This window comes from Myiozetetes cayanensis, unplaced genomic scaffold (genome assembly GCF_022539395.1).
Source record: "Myiozetetes cayanensis isolate MyiCay16 unplaced genomic scaffold, myiCay2020 scf5-8, whole genome shotgun sequence".
In the NCBI taxonomy this organism is placed as follows: domain Eukaryota; kingdom Metazoa; phylum Chordata; class Aves; order Passeriformes; family Tyrannidae; genus Myiozetetes; species Myiozetetes cayanensis.
Window position 1 is genome coordinate 99,971,401 of NW_026087742.1, and position 27,164 is coordinate 99,998,564.

A 27,164-nucleotide genomic window follows, 5' to 3' on the forward strand; every position below is an offset into this window, starting at 1 on the left:
GTACCGGCATTTGCTGGACATTTTTTGTGCAGGTTCATGTTTGCTGCTGGCTCTTTGTCACAATCCAGGACCGCGTATCAGATCCTTGTGACTTTCAGTGATCCTGACGTGTACAGAAAAAAACATACTGGCATAGTGGCAGCTATGGTATGGGACCTAAAAACCTTAGAATCATAGAAAACCTGGGTGAAAGGGTCCTCTGGAGGTCATCTAGCCAAATTTCTCCCTCACAGTGAGATTATCCTCACTGCTGCATCTGCCATACATTTGTCTACCTGATCTCTAAACAATTCTAAATGTGGAGATCCCACAGCCTCTCCTAGAGTATGGAAGAAGCAACCTGTTCCAGTGCTGCACTGTCCTCCTTGTGAACAGGTTTTATTTCTCATATGCAATCCCAATATCCCAAGCCTCAATCTGCTGCCCCTTGTATGTAACAGCACAGTTGTATTTGTTGTGTGCAGCATTTGTAATGCAGTATTTGTAACAGTGGAAGCAATGACTATGATATAGAAAAAATCCACAACTTTGATCATATAGTATTAAGGAGTTTTCTTCCATTTTTAATGACAACAAAACTCAGAGATATTTTAACTTTTTTTTTTTTACTTTTTTTTTTTTTTTTTTGAGGGAGCATGGGCTATTTGGTCTCTACAATACTTATCAAGCAAACAGTTAGAAAAATAATTTATGTTACAACTTCCTAATAAAGTTCCAGTACTTGTTAGTCTTCATCCAGTATCCCTTTTGCATTGATACAGATTTCTTGAAGGTGCAGAAATTGCAGTTATTTCATATCAAATTGAGCTCTTCATCACTAAAGTTCTTCTGGTGGTCAGGTGGTTTTTTTTCCTCACTATTAGATCCACTTTTGAGGTCTCCATCTGGAAAGATCAAGATGTTCCCCAGGAGTATATGAGTTATTTTTATGTGTGTATGTGTATTGATCTGTATACAGCTGTATACTTCCAAGCTTTTGTATTTCATTACAGAGGAAACAGAGAGAAGTTGGCACACTTATGAAAAGCAGCATGAAGAGTGTGTAATATTATGCGCATAATTCATAGAAATGCCACAAAATATACATATCTTCAATTTTTGCATGTTTTCTAGTTACCACATAAACAGCAGATTTAGTTGCTACCGGCCATGAATCAGTAGATTAATGGTCAACCAGAAGACATTATGTTTTAAGACATCCCGTAGTGTTTTGGTCCTTTGCTAGGCACTATTGTTAAAAGTGAAAAATTAAAAAAAAACAAACCAGAAACCCTTAGTGTACCCACATCTTTCAAAATGATGTTTGTGTCTCTTCAGTCGACTCAAAGCCCATGTTGCTTTTTCCCTCTTCACCATAAGGGTTCACCGCTTCAGGGTTTGATCCTGCTTCAACTCTACTTTCTCTTGCCCTCCTGTAAGGAAAAGTCATTTTATAGTAGAAGTCCCTGTTCTGTTACAGTCCTTCTGGATGCCCAGAATCAACCCCCTAGTGTAAATAATACAGTGTTTAACTGGGAACATTTATATAAAAGGAATTGTGTTGCTTTTAAAGAGGAACTGTGGCAAAGCTACTATGTTCTTGGAAACCCCATTAATGGAGAGACATAGAAAACCAACCAAGTTTTATTCCTCTTAATGTAACAATATTTAAGGAAAATTGCATTACTGGACAGCCTCCAATAAGGTTATAGAAAACTGGAGCTGCTGATGAATGTGGACAACTCTGCTGCTGGAGAAGGCACTGCGTTCCCAGCAGGACATGCCATCCACCTTGCAGCAGGGTTGGCAGAAGCCTGGCCACCCTGCAGCTCCCTGTGGCTACAGCATCCAGGTGCCTTGGTAAAACCGCTCATGATGGGGCAATTGCACTGAGCTGCCAAAGCTGCTGTGCACTGGCAGGGAACTGAACCTTTAGCTACCCCTGTTGATAGGAGAGGGATAATAGGCTTTCATTCCTTAACTTGTTTCATTTAGACTTGGCAGCCCAGTTTGTAAGAATCCGGATGATTCAATTATTGGGACATCTCCCAGTGGTCATGATCATAGTATCAAAAAATACTACTCACTTTTTGCGATCTCTTTGGCCAGTGATGATCAAGGCAATAAATGCAATGACAACCAGACCAATGACCACCCCAAATACGATTAACCAGATGGTGACTGGAGGTTCATAAGGTGCAGCCAGGGTTGGAGGTATGCCCACAAATTCCAGTGTGTTATCATCCAACCTGAAAGCCTCATTGATTCGTCCCCGAGACATCCTGCCATCAAATGCAAATTCAAAGAGTTTCACACATTTATTGGAAAAAAAGAAACAGTTTTCAGTTGTTTTCTAAATCTCCAGTGTGCCAAGCTTCTTCTGAACTGCTCAGTTGAAAAGGCTGCACAGGAGTTACTGCTAAACCCATATTGCTTCTGCCATGGGGTGGTGAGCGACAACCACAGAAAACCCTTAACCTGTTGCAGCTTCACTGACATGTTCAGACACTGCATGAACTCTTAAACTCAGTCTTAACATTTATCAAAATGAGGCAAACAACCTTGTAGTCTCCCTCTCTATTTGCATTTTGCTCTTCATTCTCTTTACCCTAAGTTTCTTGGCTATCCAAAAGTGTCTTAGATATGTGGCATAAAACCACAGCTTTGACTTTTTCTTACCTGTTTCCCCGCTACAATCTTATGCAGTTTTGATTTTTGTGTTTTTCACTGCCCTAAACACCCTTTCCCTGGTGTATCTTCTGTGCCCTGTTTTTCCCTGAACTTCCACATCTGCTATTGAGTGCTAACCGGACAGTGACTTTCAAAGCCATATTCTTCTTCCTTGGTTCACCAACTTATCTGACTGCTTTCTCAACCCCATCTCATGTTGCTGCTGCTTTTAGATTTTGCCCTCTTCTTTTCTCACTGTACATTATTCATGTTCATCTGCAGAGTTGCAGTTTTACTTATCATTTTGGTAGCAATGACTTACAGCAGTATCACACTGTGCTATAAAAGAGCTGTTCATTGACCTGTAAGTGGGAATTGGCTCTTGCTCTGACCTCTTCTGTATAATTAAATACATCTGGCTGTCCTTCTAGTATGCCATTGTTCTGGAGTCCTTGCTAACAATAATTCCTTCACTGAATTTTCACTAATGAGAGGAAGAAAACACATGTGCTGGCAAGGTATGACGCTATGAGATATGTTATGGTAATTTTACAAGCCCCCTGAAGCATTTTACATTGGCTGTTGTCCAAGACACATCAGATAGATGGAGTGTTTTCTTTCTGTCATAACAGTTCTCATCCTAGTTTCTCTCATCCCACTATTACAATTTTAACTACAGAATTGACTTTCTTGTCACCCCTTCTGCCTCAGCTGACTTGAGCACTGCTTTCCTTTTCACCCTTTCATCTGATTGTTTTGTTGGTTCAGTTTTTTTTCCCAGAGAGGAAAATCTCACCTGATGGCATTTTCCACGTCAGCTTTGGGCACAATATCACTGATATTACCTGGCATGCTGACAGTAAGATAGAAAGAGATTCTTTGTGTCTGTTCTCCGACATGAATGTCTGTAATCCTGAAGGAGAAACAGAAGAGAAAGGTTACCTTTATTGTTAAGATACACTAACTTTAAATTCAGGCAAGTGAACACTTGAGTTTGATTGGCAGTACCAGGGTACTTAGTTTATGCTGAGGGAATACTTCTAGTGACATCAGCTGGGAAGTTAAATCAATTTTCCTGACAGAATTTCTTTTTCTACGTGCTAATTTCTAACTTTAGTTGGAGAGAATCTACTCCATACCTAAGGCAATCCTTGGTGTAATTTTCCTCAGCACATAATCACCTGCAGAGCAGAAAGGGTTTGGGATTGGTCTTATGAATGAGGTGATATATGAAGTACCAAGTGGAAAAAAAGTCTTCTTCCTTATTTTCTGCTGGGAGTAGATTCTAGATACTACATGACTGATGTTCTATAAAGTAATATCTAGATATTACATGATTGATGTTCTATAGAATAGTATCTAATAGCTTAAGTAGATAGCTTCTGGAAATTTTTGAAGATACTTAATAAAAAGGGTTGGTTTTCATACCAAAATCCATTTCATGTGAAAGATTTTGCATTTGTAACTGAATCTAGATAAGATTAGTAAGTCTGCACCAAATTCTAGTGGTTTTTAATCAACAAGTTTATCTTTTCTTGGCCCAAAATCTCTTGGATATCCAGTATCAAACACATACATTGCTGGAGATTTTTGTTTCTAATCAATGTACCTTCCCTGATATTCCCACACAAGTGTTGGGCACAAATTCTCAAGGCTCACCTGCACCACTGATACGCCACAGGAGACAAAGCCTTCTTACCTAACTTTAGCACTGTACTCCTAAACTTCAGACTCTTTAGTGAAAAGGTACCATGTAACCAAGCTGGCATCTTGCCTTCTGCAACCTGCTGGTGTTTGACATTGTTTGCTATCACCTTCCATTTGACAGAAGGCACAGTTAATTCCACCAGTTCATGCTGTTTAGTGAACCAGAAGCAATGTAGACATAGCTGGCACAATTAAGTAAGCCACTCACTGGAAGTTAACTTTCTGTTTCATCACCTCTGCATAGTATTTTCTCATGGCATAGGCGATGGATGACTGGAACAAGAAGAGCTCGTTGTCATCCCATTCATACTGTGAAAACAGCACAAGAGAAATTCATCAGAGATGGCAAATTATCTGACACTGAGAAATCATTCTGAAAGAAATACCAATTGTAAGGCATGCACGTCAGCATTATTTATTTGTACCATGATAGCACATCAGAAACCTACCCAAACCCTTTAGGTCTGTTAATCTAGGCTCTCTGCAGGAGAATAACCAAGCAGGCATCCCTCCTGCCAGATATCTGGCTGTCCCTCTGCAGTTTCCAGTAACTTTACATGGGGCTGCTGAAGATGCTGCAGTGCCAGCACATCTCCCTGCCTTACAGGGAGAAAAGGCATCAGGAGCAACACTGTTGCTACCAAATACTGTGCATTGTCTTTGAAGTAAAAAGATTTCATAATCTAGATTGTTTTAGTCACATAATTTTATTCTTTTATTCTGTTCTTTTAAGGAGGAGAACCTTTGGGGTGGAGTTGTCATGTGAAGGTGGCTCATTTATTTGCTTGATAAGATGGGATTTTTGTTTGGGGTTTGTTTTGGTAAAAAATTCATTGCCTCTGTATTTCTGGAGCAGGCACTTATTTCTTGTTTTTCCCTGGAGAATAGATAGGTGAGATAAAAAATGTACTGCCTGTGTGCAGGCTTCTCGTGGACTACCTTATGAGTCCAAAGTTATTTGCAGTGGAAGTCAAAAACAGCTGCTCTGGGACAGGAACTAAGAGCTGTACAGGGGGCAAAAACCAACAAAGGAGCTGATAATTCAGCCTGGTCTGTTGTGCAACAGTGAATGTGCACAAAGAGAAAATTCCCAACTGAACTCGGTGGCAATTTTTTTATCCCCCTAGGGCCTAGATTTGATTGCATTTATAGTACCTGGGCAGGAATGCCTATAAATGCTGTCAGTAATAGTTTTACACAGCTCCTGACTTCCTTGAGTATCATTCAGGAAGGTGTGGTAGAAGGCAGCTCTGTTGTTTTTTGTTCATTTGTTTGTTTTTGGTTTTGTTTTGTTTTTATTTTATTTACTGATATAAAATTAAGAGAGAGAAATATGTATAAATATAAAAAAGATAAGGATAAATGTTTTAGTAGGGTATGTTGCAAGAGGACAAGGAGTAAGATTTTTAGACTAAAAGAGAATTGATTTAGTTACTGGAAGAAATTCTTTAGTTTGAGGGTGTTGAAGCAGTGGGACAGGTTGCCGAGAGAGGTGGTGGATGGTCAGTACCTGGAAACACTCAAGGTCAGTCTGGGTGAGGTTCTGAGCAACCTGATCTAGGGGAAGATGTCCCTGCTTATCGTAGCAGGGCTGGACTAGATGACCTTAAAGGTTCTTCACCACCTAAACTATTCTATGATTCTATAAATACAGGGGAGGAGAGAGAAGAAAGAGCCTGGTGTTGTCAGCCCATGCAGGATCAGACCCCAGGAGAGAAAACTGCGGGTGACCCAAAGCCCTGCAATCAGAGCAGTCCCTGTGGCATTCGGAGGGCAGGGGCTGTGCCAGCCCTGGCTGTTCCCACCAGCAAGGGCTGAGGCTGAGTCACCTTTGCTGGGCAAATGCCCTTGGCTTTCTCCCGCTTTCACAGTCCTGCACTGAAGCACTTCTTGTTACCACTGCTGTCTCTGGCAGCTGGCACTGTTCACCGTCACAGCCTATGATGCTCTTGTGGGGGTTTCTCAAATTTCTATTTATGCCCAACCATTATGGGCTGTGTGGATGGGAAGTACCTGGCTGGCTTCTGATCTGTGTTTGAGTAAAGACTACCCACACTCCTTCCCTCAGCATCTCAGAAACACACCTTACGTTGTTCATTACAGAAGCTGCTTTGCTTTCGGAAAGAAACGAACTCTGCCATGTGCCTCTGCTCTTTTCTAGTGTGTTCCCTCCAATATCCCATGTGTGACTTGAAAGACAGTGTAACTCTGGCCTCTGATTCAAAAAGGATTTTCCATTGTAAAATACACCTAAATGCCTGCAGGCTGATAGCTCTTTGTTCTCTAACGCTGTCTTGTATGCCAGCCTTTTACAATGTAATCACACGTATGGCATTGATCCAGTGGGGAATTTTGAAGTAATGTTTGAAGAGGACTCCTGTTTTCAGAACTGGTGGTCGGTGGACTGATCCTCCTGGAACCTTTTATTTTAAGTAAGACACACCCCAAGAGATTCAGTGGGGATCCTGTAGCAGGTTCCTTTAGGAGAACACTTCCATAAAGCCCCAGCTGAAGCAAAGCTGTGGGTGTTTCAGCCTCATAAGCTAGACTGGTGATCCAATGATGTAGCCCTAATCTCATCGGCCTGGAAACAATTAGCAGGGTAATTGCGGCAGTGCACGCTCTGGTACAGCTGGCATTAAGCCCATTCATGAGTCTGGATGCTTAATTTGCCAGAACTTTAGGCTATTGAAACTTCCCTGCTGGTAGCAGCCAGGGTTGAGGTCTGTAGATGAGAGGTGCAGAACTGCCTGCATGAGCTGCAGCTGCCCCCGCAGCTTCCCCAGTGCAGCTCTGCCTCTGCTCAAGGGGGAATCATTCCCTTTCTGCTTTTTCCAGATCAGAAATACCAGTAGGTTTACTGGCATACTCGGAATGTCTTAACAGTGCAAAGCAACTTGAAATTCATCTTAGACAAACAGTTGCACTGCATTCACAGCTTCTGTGCACTGTGAGCAGTGTAAAGCAGCCAAAACATACTGCTCTGCATAGCTGGGCTGAGATTCCTGCCCAAGATTCCCCCTGCCTTTTCTTTGTGCCAGTTCATGCATGTACCACTACCTGCTGCTGACAAATCAGCATTCAGGGTCATGTCCCCAGGGCTCAGCAAAAGAGAAATTTGTGCAGAGGCATAAAACAACTGAATGGAAAAGTTTTCTTGCAAGTTGGTGATGTGGGCTGGTTTTGAGAGGAAAATGTATGGCTTGCTTTTCAGAGCTTGGGAACCTACTGTCCATACAATAACTCAAAATAAGTAATCTGTATGAGATTGTTTTACAGCTGCTCAATTGCACAACAAAAGACTGTGATGGCAAAAGGCAGGCATAAAAATGGCATTAAGCTAAACATTAACCATAATGACTAATAAACGTGTTGTAATATGGAACCTTTTCATGCTGTTGATATCAGTTTTGAATTGTATCTAACTAGACTCGGCAGTCTAGGAAGCAATAAAACTCCAGTGGGGCTTACTTGTGAGAGAGTGATAGAAGCAAGAACATCAATTCATATGAAAAATGAGCCCATGGTACTGTGTCCTTGCTAGTGCAATAGGTTCCAACACGCAGGTCTAAATGACCTGCTGGATGACATACTCGTTCTTGGAAAATTACTAATGTTCTGCAAGGTGAAAATGGCTATTAACAGGAATGAAGTGTCTGCACTTAAGCCTTCTACATTGCCTCCCTGAGATTAGCATATAGAGGAACAGCTAGAGTAAGGAGCAAATTTTCAGCCTGGGTTAAGCAGATGGGCTAAGCCAATGCTTAGCCCATCTGATGATGAGTTTTTTCAATTGCTGTAATACGTTTTATTGGACCAGCTGGTATAATTGGGAAAAGCAGACAAGCTCTTGGGAATGAAAGCCCTTCTTCTCATCTGAAACAACAGCAGCTGCACTGCGCTGTCCCTCACAATCTCAACAACAAAGCTGTCTCTGCATAAGGGTTGGAGGGCAGGGAGGCAGCCGAATATATCAGGGCCCAGAAAGATTACAGCGAACAGGCAAAGAAAAATCTACACAGAAATGCTGACAGAAGTGTTAGTTTGAGGTCAAAAGCATTTAAGAATAGAATGTGGGAATCAACCCCTCTGCTTTAGCCTCACATTTAAATGAGAAATAGTGGCTGTAATAACTTCTGAAGTCAGACACTATAGCCATGATAATGAAAATTAGAAAAATTTAGGTAGAGGGTTCATTTAGACAAATCAACAAAGTTGGGAAAAACACACCCCTTTTCAGGCTCACAGGTTTCGCTCTGTTAGCCCTCCAGGCCTGTCCTGCAGCAGGTGAAAAACTGTGATTGGTGTCTCCATGGAGTAACTCATCTAGATGAGATGTCTCTCTTAAAATGGGTGGGATCACTCTCTGGAGAAGTCCTTTCACTGATTCTAGGGGGAGTGTTGACCACAAACTCAGACAGGACATCTTGTATGTGATAAGTTTTCACCTGAGATGATGCCACTCTTCAGACACAGAGATCAGCTATATCCTGCCTTATTTTCTGAGAGCCATTAGGACACCACCTCTGTTGCCCAAGTAGTGGGAAAGGTGCCACAGCACAAACACACTCACCGCCTCGTCCCCCAGCGCTGACTTCAGGCTGATGCGCACTTTGATGGCATTGCTGGAATCTGGTTTAAAAAGAAACAAGGTCCTTGTTAGAGCTGCATCAACAGAAAGTCTGTCCCTGGGAAACGATGAGGATGGCTAAAGTTTCCTTACGGGCTGCTCCCTCTAGAGAGCTTGGAGGGATTGACCTTGTTTCATTTCAGTTACCTCTACTGCAAACATATGCATGTGAGCTGTTCAGTCCTCAAGCCTGGCTTTGCAGTAGACAGAAGGAAAATTCCTCTTTCCCACCATTGGGAAGGAGCAGCTTAAATGTAGACGTTAGTGTCCGGTTAGGTGAATCCCAGCTTTAGAGACTAGCACAGCACTGTAAGAATTATGGTACTCCCCAGTACAGATAGTGATTACACATATATAACCTGGGTGGTTCAACAATTAATGTCTCCACAATAGGCTGAAAAATGCATTTTTCTCCTTTTCCTCCCCTTGAGCTCCCCTCTTTGACTAACACATGACATTAAAAAACCAGAGTACTAATTTTTCTGCACTGGTTTGTCCCTATGCTCCCAGGTCAGAGTCTGCTGGCTCCCAGGACCAGTGGTTGCCAGCCCTACAGAACAGGCCCACTGCTTTCAGGTAAGTGCCACACAACTTGAAGCCTTTTGTATGGCCATCCCACACTCTGAGAGCTGCCTCTATGACAACAACAAAAAAACCCACCTCAATTTCTGAAAACTGGGTGGGGCTCTGACAAACCTCGTGCTGACTTCTCCAGCTCTGGCCATGATCATGGAAGCCAGTCCATTTTCCTGTGAGTAAAACTTACTGCTTGGTTTGTATTTCCCATAACCCTCTTCCCTAGGGAGAAAAGCCTTCAACAGCTACAAGAGAGAGGGATTTTGCTAATCAAGAGTTGTGAGGACTGACAGGAGTCCTTAAATCACCCACAAGCCATACGTACATGGAGCCCAGTCTGTTTTCCAACCAACAAATCTTCCAGAATTGTTTTTTTTCAGCCACTCATATAAAGGTTCGAAGTAGTGGAGCAAAGGTGTTGCATTCATGTATTTCTCTCCTGTTACACTTTCCAGTGCTTCAGTCCAGGGCCTGGATCTGCCTAATGACAGCAATTGTCTGTGTACGTGGAATGAGAGGTAATATATATGTTATTGCCACATTCCATCTAGACTAGCAAAACAGTTTGTGATCACTATAAAAGTTTTCTTATTTGCTTCTGAATTCCCTCTTTTCTCCTATTATTCCTATTAATTAAAATATTTTATTCCAATTAACAGGTAATTAAACCTTCGATGTTTAGAACTTCAGTGTATGTAAATTTAGTCAACTTGTCCAAATGAACTGACAGCATATGAATGTGCAGATACAGGCTAAATTTCCAAGCTAGGTTCATTCTTGATGCAACCTCATTGACTCCAGAAGCTTTCAAGGATGACTTGGGCGTTGTTATACTCTGACTTACACGTGTGAGAAATTTGCTTCATTACCTCAGCTTCTCACCAGCTGCAGTGGAGTTGGTTATATCACATTTGTGAAGAGGGCCAGTATGGTTAGCTGCCTTGCAAAGTGCCTCCTGAAACTGGAACTGATAGATGGTCCGGGTGTAATACCTAAAGGAAGAGCAAGGAAAAGGGAGGTGCAGGTTTTGTTAGTTGTCTGGCAAGGAAGGCCACAGGCCCTTGGCCTTCAGAAAGCTCTGCTGTATCAGCCATCACTTCTACGTGGGAGGCTGTACTGCAGGGAGAGAGGTCAGCTGATATTATAGGCTAAGCTTGCTCAAATCTAACAAAATGCCAAAATCAAATGCAGCAGAAGAGCACCAAACCTGTTTGTTGCCAGTAAAAACAGGAGAGAGTAAGGTTTTTAAGCCCAGCTCTCCACTCTGGCTGAGTCCTCTAAAATGTAATGGATGGGACACAGAGGGATGTGCAGAGTTAGTTGCTTCAGGGCTGCATGTGCGTGGTCCAAGTGACACAAAACACTGACTCCCCAAGAGGCAAACACCTCATACAGAAGTGCTCTTGCTGGTTTGATGGCAGCACGAAGCTTTTATGCTCAGTAAAAAGCTCAGCAGCCTCCTCAGTGCTCAGAGATTATTATGGAGCAGCTCTTGATGTCCTCAGAAACACTTCCATTAAAATCAGTAACATTCAGTCTGGACAAACAAAATAAGATTCAGTCCCGAGACTTTCCAGTAGATGTTTCAGATAGCTGGGGCTTGTTCTGTAGCCAAAATTTAAGTAATGAATTAAACATTACACTACCTTATGAAGGAGTAATCATTGGCCACATGGAACAGCGCTGCAGGGTCACAGTAAGTTTCATCATGAGGGACTGGTTCCACAACACCAACTATTTCTCTCCTGGGGATGAAGGAAAAACACAGGGTTTTTGTTAAGAGACAGTAAAGAAAAATAATCTGACTAAGCTTTTCTTCTCTTTTATCTGATACACATGGGCACCTCTCTCACTTCCAAACAGAAGAATTCCATACAGCTCCTAGTAACCCCAAGCAAGTTTTGCTCCACAGCTGGAGACCACAGAGAGGAAGATGCTTTGAAACTAATAGTGCAAGGACAGGATTTGTGTAATAGCAGGGTGTGCAGGGAGAAATTAGCAGTATGAAAGAATCTACAAGACGAGCTTCACACACACCCCTCACGCCCTGGGCCATCCCAAGTTTGGAGAGCAGTGTTTTTGCTCAGGGTAAGTGCACGCAGAGACTGGGCAACCCAAAAGGTGGATGGTCTCCAGTGCCACTGGACTTTAGAGGAGGCTTCTCTTTCTTTTCCTCTCCTGAGACTGTGTTTCCTGAGCAGTACTACAGAAACAAACCCATGCTCTAAGTTCTGAAAATGGTAATAAGCTTTCATGGAAATGTGTTCCGTAAGCTTGTATTTCAAGTTCTTGTTCCAGCAGAGCTTTGCGGTGCCACTGCAACAGATGTGATAAGCTTCCCTGAACAATTTGTCATTCTCTGTTTATCTGACATCTCTGCTACTTTTGAATACATTGAAGCTGATTGACTTTTACAGTGGGTCAGGAGGCTTGCATATATCAAGTTTTATTATAGATTCTGTTTGCTGATGGAGGCTTAGTGTTCATGTTAATGTCAGAGTGCAAGCTCCATTTTCAGTGTGGGGCTTGTTTGGTTTCTTTCATTTTTCTGTCCCCATATTATAACCAAGCTAGGAAAATCCAAAATGTTGTCTGAATCAAACTGCTTTTAAATCTTGAGCTCCAAGGTGGTGAAAATATATTGACTGGTGGGCATAATCTGATAATGCACCTTTGGATGTTATTTGCCAAGGGAACTGCATTTTCTTTGACCAATAAAGCTTTTATCTTAATACATAAGAAAGGAAAGAATCAGTCTGGAATCTTTCAGATGATTTGTCTCCAAAACCACTAGAGAATGGGGAGGAAACACAAAGCAAAGAAGTGTGCATAGATACTTGGTAGATTGAGATCTGCATGCTTCTCAGGCTGGCAAGTGCGATGAACTTCACTTTCCACTTGTCCTTGAGGATGTGGGGAGCACAACAGAACACATGACCAATGAGACTTAAGGAAGGGCTGTACTTAGGCTAAAAAGATGGCTTGGAGCATGAATCAGAGGGACAGCAATGTTGATCTGGAACATCCCATGTGCTGTCTTCATCAGGAAACTGATGTTAAAAATGGTAGGGAAAGTACTTTGAGAGGCAGTATAAATAGCCTGGGGCTGTACAGAGTGATTAATGGGGGTACACAGCTTGTGAGATATTGTCTGAACCACACTGGGTGTTTCCAGCTGGCACTCTACAGAGATTTGTAGAAACACCCACAAAAACAGATCCTGCCCTATGGGGGCACAAGCACCTCAGTATGTTGAGTAACTATGAAGGGTTGATTTTGCAGGTTCATTTGAAAAAAATACTCTTTGTTTCACAAACTTACTTCATCTCCCACCACCGTTTTGTCCATTCCTCCTTTGTAATGTCACCCCTAAACACCATCCACCTCCACTTCTCCAGCATGTAAGTAAAAGGCATTGTTCCAACAATCATTAGTGCTTGTTTGAGCAGAAAGTTGATTTCAGTTTCTGGAGAGAGAAGCAGTTAAGGTAATGGTTATGGTAACAATCAGTATCTGATTTGATGGCTAAAGTTGCTTCCTTTTACAGCTAATGCTTACATCTTGTTTGAATAACAGATTTTCATTAAAGAAAACATGGAAGGAAGAATACAACTGAAAAAAACACATAAGGTAAAATCCTTAGGTATTGTATGCAGTTTTGTCTTTCTTTCTTTCCCCCAGCATCTTAAACAACCTAGACCTTTGGCATTTGCATTTCATTATCCTTTACTGAGAGCTTTCCTGGGCTCTGGGGAATTTTGAGTTGAAGACATCTCAAAATGTGAAAAATGTATATCACCCTTCTAAGGCAATACTCAGAGAAGCCAGAAAAACTGCATTATAATGAGGGCCTACCTATGTTATCACTCAATATTCACTCAAGTGGGAGATGTAAATCTCAAGGTTGCAGTTTCATTTGAACTGCTAAATACATACTGTGATAGAGATACGTACAGTTTCATGCAACAGAAATTGAAAAGTGTTTTGGAGACTCATCTCAATGAACTATGAAGATTTAAGGATGAGTTCAGTACTGAAGGTAATGAAGTGTTAGCTATTTGTTTCTGACTTATATAGCAGCATTGTAAAGCAGTTGATCCTTGCTTCACAATGTGATTTGGGGGGAAAATAGTATTTTTGGTAAATTAGTAGTAGGTTTTTCAGAAGCTTCTGAGCTGATTGCTGAGTTCTCATGCATAATACAGCCTGCAAGTGCTTTCACTTAAAGACATAATATTTATGCATTTATTTACCTTCATCCTCTTGGAAGGTTGGCTCTAGGAGATCAAGAGATTTCAAGTGCTGAGGAGTGGCTGCAGAAAGTGACATAATTTCCCCTACTGCCTCGTGGAAGCCCTCGTTGGCACCGCTTCTCAGCAGGTAGGGCTGCACAGAGTATGCCATGTCGTACTCGATGTGGCCCATCTCATGGTGTGCGGTCAGGAAGTCGTCCATGGACACTTTGGTGCACATCTTGATCCTGCACACCCGAACAAAGTGTTTGTAGTTAGAGAGACAGTGGCCCAGGCAGCGGCTGCCTGAGCCCTGTCTGCCATAGCCACGGGACAAAGCCCCTCCAGAGCTTGCGAATGGCCCTTGCCCCTCACAAAACCTGGGCTGCTACATCCTGCTATGCAGTGCAGTTCCTCCTGCAAGGGGAACTCGGCAAAACACCTTCAGTCACCTTGAAATTGTACAGGAAGTAAGAGAAAATTGCTGTTTTGTGAGAAAGCAGCTGCTTCTTAAAACCTAGTGATAAACTTACTCTGTGTGTGGGAACGAGTAAGCACCACCAATCTTAGGAAGATAGTATTGTGAAAATCCTGTGTGTTGGTGACTCCTGCTACTTCATCCTCGTGTAGGTACTATTTAATAAAGGAATTTCTTCCAAACAGGGTTTCTTTTCACCTTCCTCAGGGTGCTGAGCTGTGAGGCTGATGGCTTTTCACTAAGGCTCTGCTGGGGACTACCCTCTTTCCCTGGGTAACTGTGGGGACTACAAAAGGGGACAGAATTCCTGTCAAAAAACGTGACTGTGTGGGGACTTGTTGTCCTTCTTTACGAAACATGGAAGAAATTGATGGATTTTCATGCAACTGCATGCCTCTGCTAAAGACAGACAGTGGGCCCTCAGGAGATTTTCTCTTGCTACCCAGAGACCCAGTGCCATTGCTGCAGAATATGCAGTTGTCCACAAATCTCACTGGTATCCACAAGCACCTGCATTTCTGCTTATTCCTTAAGCCCTAGAATATAGTCATTACTTCTCCAGTTCATATAAATAATAGTCACTTCTCAGCTAACATTTGAGAGTAGTTCTTAGACCTTCCTAGAAAAAGTTACACAGAAAAATTTACAGTCCTACAGGATCTTGTCTTCCTTTCCCCTCTTATCAGCCAGAAAAAAAATAAAGAAGGAGAAATTATAACTTAAATCCAGGATGGTGCACCTTTAGTGAAAATATGTTTATTCTAGGAGGTGGTATAAAAGGGGATCATAGCAATTTCAGTACCTGTAGTCGTTTTTCCCCAGATCCCATGCTGTTGGATGGCAGACAACCTTCCTGCCATCAGTTGGCTCTGTGAGCATGGAGTTTTCCCAGAAGCCCTCAGTCATGCTATCAAGGCCAACAGAGGTGAAGAAGGCCTCAGCGGCTTGAAATATTTTAGTTGCATTCCACCCCTGAAAGAGACAATGCCACCAATAACCACTGCTTCTGCATGGAGCCTGTTCCCAATGGCCTGCTTAATGCAGGGCAGCTGATTTTATCTCCCAGGAACTTCAGATCAGCACCTGGCTTACTGAGAGTAAGATAGTAGTGTCTGCCTTTGGCACTTCAGGAAATTCTGCTTGGAACTGGAATTAAGTGTTTTCCTGAAAACAAAATAGGTTTCTGCACTCAGAAGTTCAGCTGATACCACCTGACCCAGATCAGAGAAGTTCTCAATAAAAGATAAGGTAAGGTAAGATAAGAAAGGCATTCCTGTCAGTAGCACGTCAGATCTGGGATCTGACCCTTCAGCCACTTCAGTCAACTTGGGGACAACTCCTTTGAGGGAGTGGAGCTATATTCCCAGAAGACGAGCATGACAGATTTCAGCCAGAACCATAAAACCTGGCAAACGTGTCTATGGGAGTTGCTTATCAGATAGTGACTGTGTGGTAATGCCCAAGATATTTTTGCAAGTCAGCAGTTTTATTATTCTACATAGCAGGAGCTCTGCATTTACTGGACTGAGCTTTCACAGAGATTTAGGTGGCAAAGAGCTCAGGTGGATGAGAATTCTTAACTGGGGACATCAACAAACAAGGATGAGCCCAGACTTTGCCCCAAGGCTCTGCAAGTAATGCTTCCCTCCTGGCGGTGATACCTCAACAGATACAGATTTTTGACGGGGGATCAGCAGTATAAAATAGAGGTGAGAATGATGCAGACTTGTGCAAACTGCTAATGAATCACCTTCAACTATTTCTTCTCTTATCAGCATAACATTTGCATGGAGTGCTCCCTATGAGAGAAGGGCAGACTCCAGGTGAATAAGCACATTTCAGAAATCAAATTCCACCTATCATTGTTTATTTTTTAAAATAAGTGAAATTTAGGCAAGACTACAGAGAGTTGTCTTCACCCCTGTTCTTGGTCTGGTAAAGGTGCCGTCACAGTTGTTAGCACTACAGATCTCAAACACAGACCTTCTGGTGCTATGCAGTTATCAAAAGATAACAGGCAGCATTGCAGTTTCCTAGCTGTATGCAAATAAACAAGACTGACAAAAATAAAACAAACTGTGATGTACAAACTATTTTATTATGGTGAGGACTGGCAAAGGTCATATTTGATACCAGCCAACTCCAGGAGTCCTGAAATATTTATATGTTCAAAATATATCTCTTAATGGATAGATGTCTCTGAGGAGAATAGACTTGGAGCCTTGGGTGAAGGAAAAAAGAGAGAACAGCTAAGGGGAAAGGTACAGTGAAAAATGCATAAACCCATTAAGGTGAAAAGCAAAAAAAGGATGTAGAAAGCAATGCTTTGTTGTCAGTGTGTCTGCCTGAGGGCATCCATAGCTTTCTAGAGAGCAGCTGACATGTGGTGCATAATTTTTATACTGTCTAGATTTGTTATACAATGCATATTGCATAAAGGCATGTCTTACCTTTTGAACCATTGCATCAGTTACGTCAATGTTTGGTTTGGCTGGATAGGGAACAGTCAAGGCATACAGATTTGTCCAAAACCTACCCCACATATCACCTTCATAAAAAGAGAGAAACATAGAAATATTTTCAATTATTTATTATGTATTGTCCAAAAGTGCCAGACAGCTCTATAAATTGTTCAGTGTCATAAATAGGGACTCCTATATATCTAAACTGGTCTGATCCAGATGCGGATGGGAGTAGTTCTGGGAAGTCATGCATAGGTCAAACTCAGATCAAAGATGCTTTTATTAGCCAATGTCAGATATTCTTGTACAATATAGTTTCAGAACTGAACATCTATGTTGTTTGTCTATGTGATTTCAGTGTTGTGTTCACATACAGAACAATTACAGCAGCTTGATGCTGCATGCTTTGAAAGCAAAGTCATTAAATTGGAGAGTTCAGAATAAGATTTAAAAGGAAAAACAACTCTCTATGAAACTTCTCATTTCTAAGGATGACAAGTGCTGCAAAGGGGAGAGAAATACCCTAGCCCAGTGTTAGAGTTTTGAGTTATGTGTCGCCAGCTCTGGTGAGGATGAGGAAAACTTGCTTCTCTTCCTGCCTCTGCTGCTAAGCACTCGTGTCATCTACACCAGTAATATCTCCATTTCTCCTTTCCCCTTCTCTTATCTGTAATCTTTTTTGCTACTATCCCGATTAAACAGTCAAATTACTCTCTTCCCTCATGCCTTGAAGGTGACTGTCCTGTGTATAAAGTCAGGCCTGTGTGCCATGGACACGTTGACATACCCAGCAAGTGAGCAGGGAGGCATCCTGTGGAGCTGATGAGTTCGGGGCCGTACACTCGCTCCAGGTGGTGTCTCACATAGGCATGCAGTTGCTGATACAGAGGTTTTATCTGGAGGCAGAGAAGGAGAAGGAAAATAATTATTTTCACTTTGCTCTATGCCACTCATCACTCCTACACAGAAAGACTTGAAGATGCCTCTGACAAAATTCTCCTGGCAGGTAAGTGCACCCCAAACCCACAGCTGAGCTTTGCTCCCTGCCTCAGGGCTCAAGCACTGAGTCAGTGCTAGCCCCAGATCCTAGCCCCAGAAGTCATGTTCAGGTATGAGGGAGGGAGCATTGCTAACTTTAAATGCAGAGTATCAAGGATGCCATCTACCCCATAGGAAACATACCTCCCCCCATGGGTCCTACCTGGATGAGAGGCACTGGAGCTTACAGAGTTCCCTCTCTCAGCCTTTGGGGACAATGCACCCAAGGTGACCAAGATGGTCCTAGAATGGCTGCAGAGATAAAAGTCTCCTGTATGTCTCCCAACACCTGTTAAACCCATGTAGACTGCGATCAGCCAGTTTAGAGCTGGTCTCATCTTTTTTCATAACATTAACATCTGAGCCCACCATTTCAAAACACAAGCCCATGACCCAGGTGAGTGCTTCTTCTGCCCCTACCTGCTCAAATGTCTTCTCCACATCTTCGATCAGCTGGTCACGGCTGTATTCAAAATCTTTTGGAAACTTTGCTTCATAATTTGCTCTCCAGTAATCTCCGTAGTCAGAATAATCTGTAAAGCATAGATGCATCGCATCAGAACACCACGTGTGGCACTGCTTAGGTCTGCAGCTCCCTTCTGATCCCACGGTGACCCGCAGCCTTCCCCCAAAGCAAAAAGATGAAGTGCAAGATAGTTTGTGTCTAGCAGGAAGGAAAGAGCTCCCTGAGGCTCTGTCCCATGAAGGTGGAGGCATAGGAGATTTCCAAGAAATTCAGAAATTGCAGTCATGGTTATCTGCTAATTAGGGTCTTTCCATCTGGAGATGGAGGTCTGAGGAAATCATCACTCCTGACTGAAGCTCCTGAGGGACAGCAGCCTCCGCTCAGGCTGGATATCAAGGGGTTCATTCTCACCAAAGGTATAGGCAGGTGAACATTGAATACGGGCTCCCTCTTCCAGCAACTAAACCACCAGGACAGGTGTAGACACCACAACTGAAACTCAGCTCCCAGTTCCACTAAATCTTCCAGTCCACTGAGCTCCATCAAGCCTGGAGTAGAAGTAGCTCATTGCTGAAGTTTCTTCCTTAGTGGTATGGAGGAAAGTCATAATGACCATTCCTTAATATTTGGGGATTTTCCCTATCTAACTATTTCAACTATATTTTCTTATCCCTTATGTCTAGCTCCAGCTTTACAATTTTTTCAACACAAGGAGTGTAGGAAAGCAGGTGACACAGCTGCAGTTTGTCCAAACAACAGATGATGTAGCCACTTCAGAAGCCATCTTAAAAGATCCCAAAAGAAAATTAGCAGCCACATGCCATTGGTCCTTGAAAAGACAGTTCCTTATGATTTGTGTGGAAATTTCAAACTGGAAGCACACTTAGTCCAAAATCCTTTTCAAACATCCAGCTGCATCTGCTGGCCCAGGCCTACCAGATCTGATCATTCCAGCTCAGGAATAATGCTTATAAATGTTACCAATGATTGTGGCTCCTGCAAGAAGGTCAAGGCCCATAGGAAAGAGGAGATGGTGCCAAAACTCAACAGCACTCAGAAGTTGTTTAAATCAAGTGTGCTTGGCCATAAGTTACAAGCAGTGCAATTCTGGGTAAGACAGGAGATGATTGCATCCTTCATTGTAATGAAGGACACTGATACATTATGGCCTTTGGAAAAGTGCCAACAAAGAGGGGTGCTAACAAAAAGGTGCCTGTTGTTCCAGGCTGGTAAGAAACCTCTGATCTGGTCAATGGCTCCTGCCAGCATTGTGTCTTACTTTGGGACATACACAGCAAGAGCAAATTACGTGCAAATTATGTATGGGTTTTGAATTCCTGGGCAAATTGTGCAAGACTGCAGTATGTTTGCTAGTTTCTAGAAGACAGAAATGGTTAAAAAAAAAAAAAAAAAAAAAAGTGACTTACTATTAAGCTTTGCAACCTCATTTTCAAGTTCAACATACTCTTCATATAATGGTCTCATCATCCTGCCAACATCAGCTCTCCAGCCTTCCCAGGCCCACAGTCTCTCATGATAATCAGTGCTGTCAGCCATAATAGCATCCAAACCTGTCAGAACGAAAAATAAGTACTAGACCTTAAAAAAGCAGAATTATTCTTTCACAGCAGGCAAATGAACCAAAGTGAAAGCAATTTCATGAAGTGAGAAGAAGCGCTTTGTGTTTGATATATTGAAATATCCCATTATTTTATTGCATCTTTCTCTCATTTAAAGTTTTTCCCTTCTTTTTAAGAAGCATGGAGCAGATCATGAGTGTCTTAAATGCTGTCCCTGCATTACCCTCCTGTGACTTAGTAGAGTTCTTGGGACTAGCCTCAACACAGCATTGATTCCAACGAGACTTTGACAGCAGGAGAAAAAAAATAAATTTTCTGTGATGTAAGCAAACTCCAGGTGACAGGCAGGCTGTCACACAAGCTGAGCAGCCCTCTCCAAAATTTGTCTACTACAAGCAGGAGGCAACATGTCTCGTGGGCAGCAGGCCCACTGGAGTTCCCTGAACTGCAAGGTGCAATTAAATTATGACTACGCTTTAGATAGCAGGATATATCTATTGAAATTACTGCCTGTCCTCTGCAGTCAGGAGCCACCCTTGGGCTTTCTCTTTGTGCACCCTCAGGGTAAAGGACACAGTAGGGGCAGTGGTTAGTACTGTACCTGGCTCCAGCACCAAACACTCCGACGGATTGTTGATTTTACAGACGGTCCCAGTGCTGTAGATGGTACTCATTGTACTTAGCACAGTGCCCAACTGCAAGTTAGATGCAAGACAGCCTGTTAGAAACCCACTCTGTGCAAAATAACAGCCAATTATGCTAATTCCTTAAGAGCTTGATTCAACACTTCACCCACCAGCTTAGCATTGAAGCATATGTTTAAGCTCAGTAGAGATTAATGAAAGAATTTGCCTAAATGCATTAGTTGAACCAGATCTAGCTGGAAAAGACAGATAATCTCCCAAATATATGATGTAACCTACAGGTTCTGAATATCCAGTCAAACAGATCTCTGGATTTAATGAGCACTGACTGTCACAAGAAAGCTATCAATATACAGCAGCAATAAAACAATAAAAGGTAAGCAACGCGTTTCCATAAGCATGAACCCACATAAACTTCCCAGGGAGATCACAGCTTTGAATGGCAGCAAAAAGGGCCCCTTCTGCAGATGCTGCCAGGCTGACTGTTGCTTGTGGTTTTAACATCACATCACCCTGATTGCATAGATCTGCTTATACACCATCACAGAGAAGTTATGGCTCATGTCTGGGCTCAGCCAGAGGCCAAAACCCATCTGAAATCATCTCAGAACCTATGCTACATAGATTTGGGTTTTTGTTTTTTTTTTAATGTTTTCATATTTTCATGCCTTGAGAAATACATCTACCACTTTTAGCTTTACCTTTAGGACTGTGCAATTTCTCATTTAGAGCTCTAAATCAGAACTATGAAGAGCTGTCAGTGGGAGGGGTAGTTAGTGATTAGCTCTAACTTTATTTCTGTCAGCATTAAAATAAATGGGTGCCCGGGGAAATTTTTGTATCAGTGAAGAATACCTAAATATTTCTATGGAATCCCATCAGACTCTACAAAAAGTCACTTTTCAAGAAAGAATCAACAACTTCAGCTCAAAGGCCATTATCTATGAAACTCTAACTGTCTGAACAGTGAGGGTACTGAAGAAAATATCTCCTCAGCAGAGACAGCATTACCACAAGTGCACTGTTGTGTTCCAAAATATATATAAGTTTCTATGAACTGTCAGAATTCCCGCCAATGTAATGTGTCTTTCCAGAAGCACATCTCATTCGGAGAGATGAGAGATCCAGCCAATCTGCTGGTTTTCTTTCTGGTTAGCATTGCTGGCACTTAGCAGAAAAATCTCAGGATCCTTCAATAATTAAGATTGTAGGATCCTGGATTGTAGGTTCCCATGACTTGAAGCTATGTTTCAATTTGATCTCCAGCAAAATGAAGACAATTTAACTCTCAAGTGTTTGGTTATGATTGGCTATAAATCCCTTTTGAGTCCGCATAGCTGCTCACTCCAATTTCACATATAGTCATCCACACACCTGCCTCTTACGTGCACTTGCCAGTGCAAATGTCAAATCTCATTATGAATCTTGCTAAATCTTGTTGGCCTTCAGTGGCTTTTTGTGGAAGGAGGTCACCAACCCTCCCCAGTTTCAGGCATCCCAAGATGCCCACTGCAGCAAAACACCCTCTGTTTTTCACAGCTTGATAATGTACCACCTGCAGCTTTTTGACTCCATGGATGTCCTTTCACCCATCTCTTTCTGCTCATTGCCCTAGGTCTGGGCTTCACCAAGCACTTACCACAGGTCCTTTTTTTTTCTTTTATGACTAATCCTGTCATTTGTGCAAGGACAACTCTGAGGCGTGTGTGTGCTTGAAATTCATTCCATGGCAAAACTGCTGACTTGAATGGCAATCAGCTGCCTGGGCCAGACCCCCCCTTCCAGTCCTGTATTGCTACAAACATCTAGAGCAGGTACACTTCCCTGCCACAAACAGCATCATCCCAAGATGAGCAGAGTGGCAACATCACCATGTCCTCACTTGAGGGTGTTGTGGGAGGCAGCTCAACTCACCCAACAAAAATGAGGAACATTCAGCAACTTACTCTGTTATATTTTTCTGGTGACAGCACAGATGATCCTCTGTCCTGGAGAATCTGGATCTGGAGCTTGATGAGGTTATCCTCAATGCTGTCTACTGGGAAGCTGCTGGCATTCCTGGAGGCCTCGTCGTAAAATGCAGACCACTTGGCACTTGCCTCATTCTGCAAAGGGTTCAAACACCTGAATTATTCCCTCCCAAAGAGTGCAGCAGCCCAATGTACTCAGAGGGCAAAAATATGACTTCTGTAGAGAACTTAATTTGTAGAGAACATCTGTGCTTTGCGGGTTGAGAACTTGCACTGCAATGTGAAATGGCTGGAGAGCTTTTTGGCCTCGTTTTACTCACACGTCCAGATAAACACTTTTCTTTGGAAATAACAAAAAGCATGACTGTCTCCTCACACCTTCCTTGTTATAATGGATCCAGCATCACTTTTCTGTGTTCCCTGCTACTCTAAATCACCACATATTCTTCCTTTAGTGCTTTTCTTCACCCACCTGTGAGGAAACAAGAAAGGGCACCAAGAGGTGTGTGACACAGATGTCACTCACCATTTTTGCTGCAGTAGCAGTGGCAGAGAAGCAGCCAAGGTATCGATACTGAGTCTTTTCATTATCCAGATCTCAATTTCTTCTGAAATGTTGGTAAGCAATTTTTTTATTTATATTATACTTGGGCATAGAAGGCTCTAGGCAATTGCCTAAATTGGGCATGCAAAACCTCAATATTTTATGAGATTGCTTTTACCACTGCTGCAATTACATACATACATGTGAAACTCCCACATTTCAGTGCACAAAGCAGCACCATAAGAGCATTATTTGGATTTGGGACTGTCTTATTCACCTTTTTCTAGTGTATTTGTACATAGTTTAGCACATCAGCACCCATTCCAAATGGCAACAAGAACAGTACTGATTGACTTGGGTCCTTGGGACAGTTTAATTGATTGTGCCTATTACCAGTGCTTCCCAGGTTGTGGAGAGGGCACCTGTAAAACCCATCCCTCCCTGCTGAGGAGTCAGGAAACACAAATGTCACACTGTGCCTGAAGAGCTATTTCAGTCACCCTTCACCCCTGTACAAACACACAGCAAGGCCAAGGCTGTGCCAGGGCTGTGACCGGGCTGTCCAGCCTCGGGTGTGCCATGGGTGCAGTACCCACTGTACCTATTCTAGGCTCCAGCAGAGACAAGCACTGGCAGATGTAAGCCCTCAGCAGTCCTGTCCCCACATCTCCCCCACCCACGCAGCCCCTCTGTGGGACAGCAGCCACCACCGGGAGGCTTTCCAAACTCTTCCTTTCATGGGAGCATGAAAAGTTAAGTGGGCAAGAGTTTGATAAGCACCCAGATGAATAGCATCACTGTGAAAATGTGTTCTGAGCTCCTTCTCCTGAGCAGGGACTGAGAGGTGCCTTAGGAGTGGCAGGGCAGAAGGGGGGGCTCTTTGGCTGCAAAAGCCAGGGAAAAGGAGTTAACTTGCTGTCTGATGTTTCCACAATTAGAGGAACTGGTTGGTAAGTCAGAGGAATAGTTATAGGGTTTGTGACACAATTTACAAGGAAAATGGATGAGAAGGAGCCAGAAGGGACAGTATTCATTAACTCTCTTCCAGCAGAAAAGGAGAAGAGGAATCAGTGGGTTTCTTACCAGTGCTGCTGAAGAGATCAAGCAAGAGAAAACAGTCTCTCTGAGCACTGGACTAATTGGTTCTTATTGCTGGTATCTTCTCATGTATTTTATTATCGTCTCATTAATGCTGGAAATACTATATGGGGCTTTCATTTTATGTGTTTGGAAATGTTACAGTTTAAGCACCTGGTGCCTTGGAAAGCATTCCAGATTGACAATGATTAGTCATTTGAATTTCTTCCAGCAACCAGTCTCCTTGCTTTAATTAAGAAATATGATAATTAAACCATGTTTCAATTAAGCTATATGACCACAAAGTGGAAGACAAGCTATTATGCAAAAATAGATGTTCAATGTTCAGCTTCATTTCTATGCCCTAAATTCTTTTCTCTAAAGCTTGAGTTAACTTTAAAATACGCACAGCTACAAAACTCAAGGCGTTTTTGTCCATTTTGAAAGGCTCTGAGCTCACAAGATGCTGGGCTGAGGCATGGTAATATCAGTAACCAGCCAGGCCATAGATGTCTGCTCTCGAAAAGCCTTGTTCCTGCCTAGAGCTCCTGTTGCCTGGGAAAGCCAGAGGCTGGTGTTGAGAAGCAAGAACTGTTTTGCAAGACAGTGTAGATACAAATGCCATGGTCCTTCCTGCAGATAGAAGTTGACTTTCAAGCCAATATACCAGACCACTGCACTACTAACTCCACTGCTGGCATTTGGTAGTCGATGATCTCGATTCATTTTTCCCAGTTTAATACCTCCAGGAAGTATAGCAACAGCCCTGACTATGAGAAGGGTGATGGGGGCAGGGGGAAAAGTCCCCCACTGGATAACAAATCAGCAAACATTTAATAGAATACCTACATTCAGAAAGTGTTGGCATATTCACTGAGAAGCAAAACAATTTCAGCACCAGAGAGGAGAGAGCGCTGTCTGTGCCAGTACAAAGCCCAGTGTAAATTCAGTCACACGTCTCTCCATTCAACACAGATTTTGGGGACGAGCACTTAGAGCATCCTTGCCTTTTCCCTCCACTCACTGGGTGACTCAAAGTGAGGGCTAGGGACAAGCCCAGGCTCCAGCCACCCCTGTGCAGTGTGAAGGTAGTACAGGTAGCAACCCAAGGCTGTAGAGGCCCAGGCACACCCAGTGAGACATTGCTGTGTTAAAGCAAGCCCCTCTACTCTCCTCAAACTAAACCACAGATACCAAATAACACTCTAATTTTAGCCAAGTTTGGTGGAATACCAGAATAAACCAGAAAGTAGCTTTCAGATTCCCAAGACAATAGTAAAACCCATAGGATGGAGCACTTACCATTTTCTTGGCATTCTCCTCAGTGATGTTGGTGTTGTAGTTCCATGAGGCAATGGAGCTCTCATAGCTGATATCTTCTGCCATCCTGTTAAACTGTTCTAGAAACTGTTGGGCTTGTTGGTTGACATTCTGAGGGGTCACAGCAGCGATCAGACCACAGAGAAACCAGAGGCGGACCAACATATTCATGTCCAGGCTGAGAACCTCTCAATGAAGTAGGTTTCCTCAGTTAAGCTTCTCTGTCAGCCTTTGTCTCATCAACCTTCAAGCATGGCCAGTGTGAAGAAGAAAGGCTGAATCCAATTTACTGGACCTTTTATAGGTTTTATTCCTTACAGGAGAGAAAGGAAAAAGTTTTTTATAAAAAGCCAAATAAACAAAAGTCAATGATTAACTTTGGAAAAACATAATTACTCCTGCCATTTTATGGCCTTCTTATAAAAGGCTTTTACTTTTGGTTAATGTTTCCCAAATGTGCTGTCAATGATACAGCTGATCACTTTATCTATAGCCTACCCGTGTCTTTGGTAGCTCAGAATCTGTGAATCCTTTAACAGGCTGGTGATGAGCTGTAAAAATATTCAGAAACTTCACTGAAACACTAAGCCAAGAACCTTAATTCCCATGCAGGAAGAAACCCCAGTCAGCCTGAGATAGGGTACCTAGTTGCATGTTTAGGCCCATGTTTTAAAAGGCTTTTTAAAGCCCAGGTGATCTGGAGAACAGACCTGCTTTTCAAAGCAGTCAAGGCATACAATTTATGAAATTTAAATGTGTTCGCTTCATGGGATCACATCTTGCATAGAGACCTAATCTGTACTATAAATCAACTATAAGTTGACTAAGACTACTAAAATTACTCTATCTTAATATCTAAATACCTTTGCTAATCTAGCCAGGAACCTTGTGGTTACTGAAAATCAATGGGAAAATCAATACCTGAATTAGCTCTGGAAATGCATGTTGGGTTGAGCTTATTGATCCGACAGTACCTTGGTACTTTTTAAATTAGCCTATTTCTGCTCAGAATCACTTAGTTAGTTCTGTTTTGCATCTTATGGGGGAGATTTTGAGATGCAACTCTGTAGCCACATCCATGGGGTTGGTTTCCAATTCCTAGCAGAGCTTCTCCAAAACCACTATGAGTCTGCCTGCTCATAGGGAGCAACAGCAATCAGACCCTTCAATGCCAAACCCTGGGAAAGCAGCTCCAGCCCTCACACCTATGATGGGCTGAACACAGCATGGCCTCAGCAGGGCCACCAGCAACAAACATTCCCAGCAAGCACAGCCAGAAAACAGGGACCTTGGGGAAGCACCTTGCTTCAATATCTTCTGGGATCCATGTCTTGTGGACAAGTGATCTTCGTCACCCATGTCCAATCCTCTAACAATCTTTTTCTTCAAGGCAAAGTTAACAACATTCACTCAACCCTCTCCCAGAGATCATGTTCCCTAAATTTCTTGTTACTCTTCTTGGTGCCATCCAGACTTGCCACATTTTGTGCTTCCTCAGTGATGGTGCCCACATCTGAACACAACTGAAACCTTACCAATGACCAGTAGTGCAATCACTGGAACATCTTGTGTGCCGTTCCTCATTGATACACACCTTTTTTCCGATGAGATTAGCTGCCATCAACTCATATTCTAGTTGAAACCTTTCTGGTGGTGCTACTTGTTCAGCCATTCCCTTTTTTGTCTCTGTACATCTGGTTCTAGGCTGGCACTAATTACTGCATTTTTAATTTGTCTGGCCTGAAGTTCCATCACGCTGATTTCAGACCACTTTTCAAAATTTTATGAACG

General features: G+C 42.6%; 1 protein-coding gene across 1 annotated transcript; it reads right to left on the minus strand.

Moving 5' to 3' along the window:
- Positions 1 to 1,260: 1,260 nt before the first annotated feature.
- On the minus strand, positions 1,261 to 25,544 carry ACE2 (angiotensin converting enzyme 2). Its single transcript, XM_050331914.1, has 18 exons — positions 25,356 to 25,544; positions 22,409 to 22,567; positions 20,420 to 20,513; positions 19,666 to 19,809; positions 18,193 to 18,305; positions 17,522 to 17,630; positions 16,723 to 16,820; positions 15,075 to 15,244; positions 13,816 to 14,042; positions 12,884 to 13,028; positions 11,209 to 11,307; positions 10,432 to 10,554; positions 9,888 to 10,060; positions 8,930 to 8,988; positions 4,565 to 4,665; positions 3,446 to 3,562; positions 2,067 to 2,261; positions 1,261 to 1,412 (listed from the first exon to the last, which is right to left on the minus strand). The coding sequence occupies exons 1-18, from the start codon at positions 25,542 to 25,544 to the stop codon at positions 1,292 to 1,294; spliced, it is 2,436 nt and encodes an 811-aa protein (XP_050187871.1). The 3' UTR covers positions 1,261 to 1,291.
- Between the last annotated feature and the right edge of the window lie 1,620 nt (positions 25,545 to 27,164).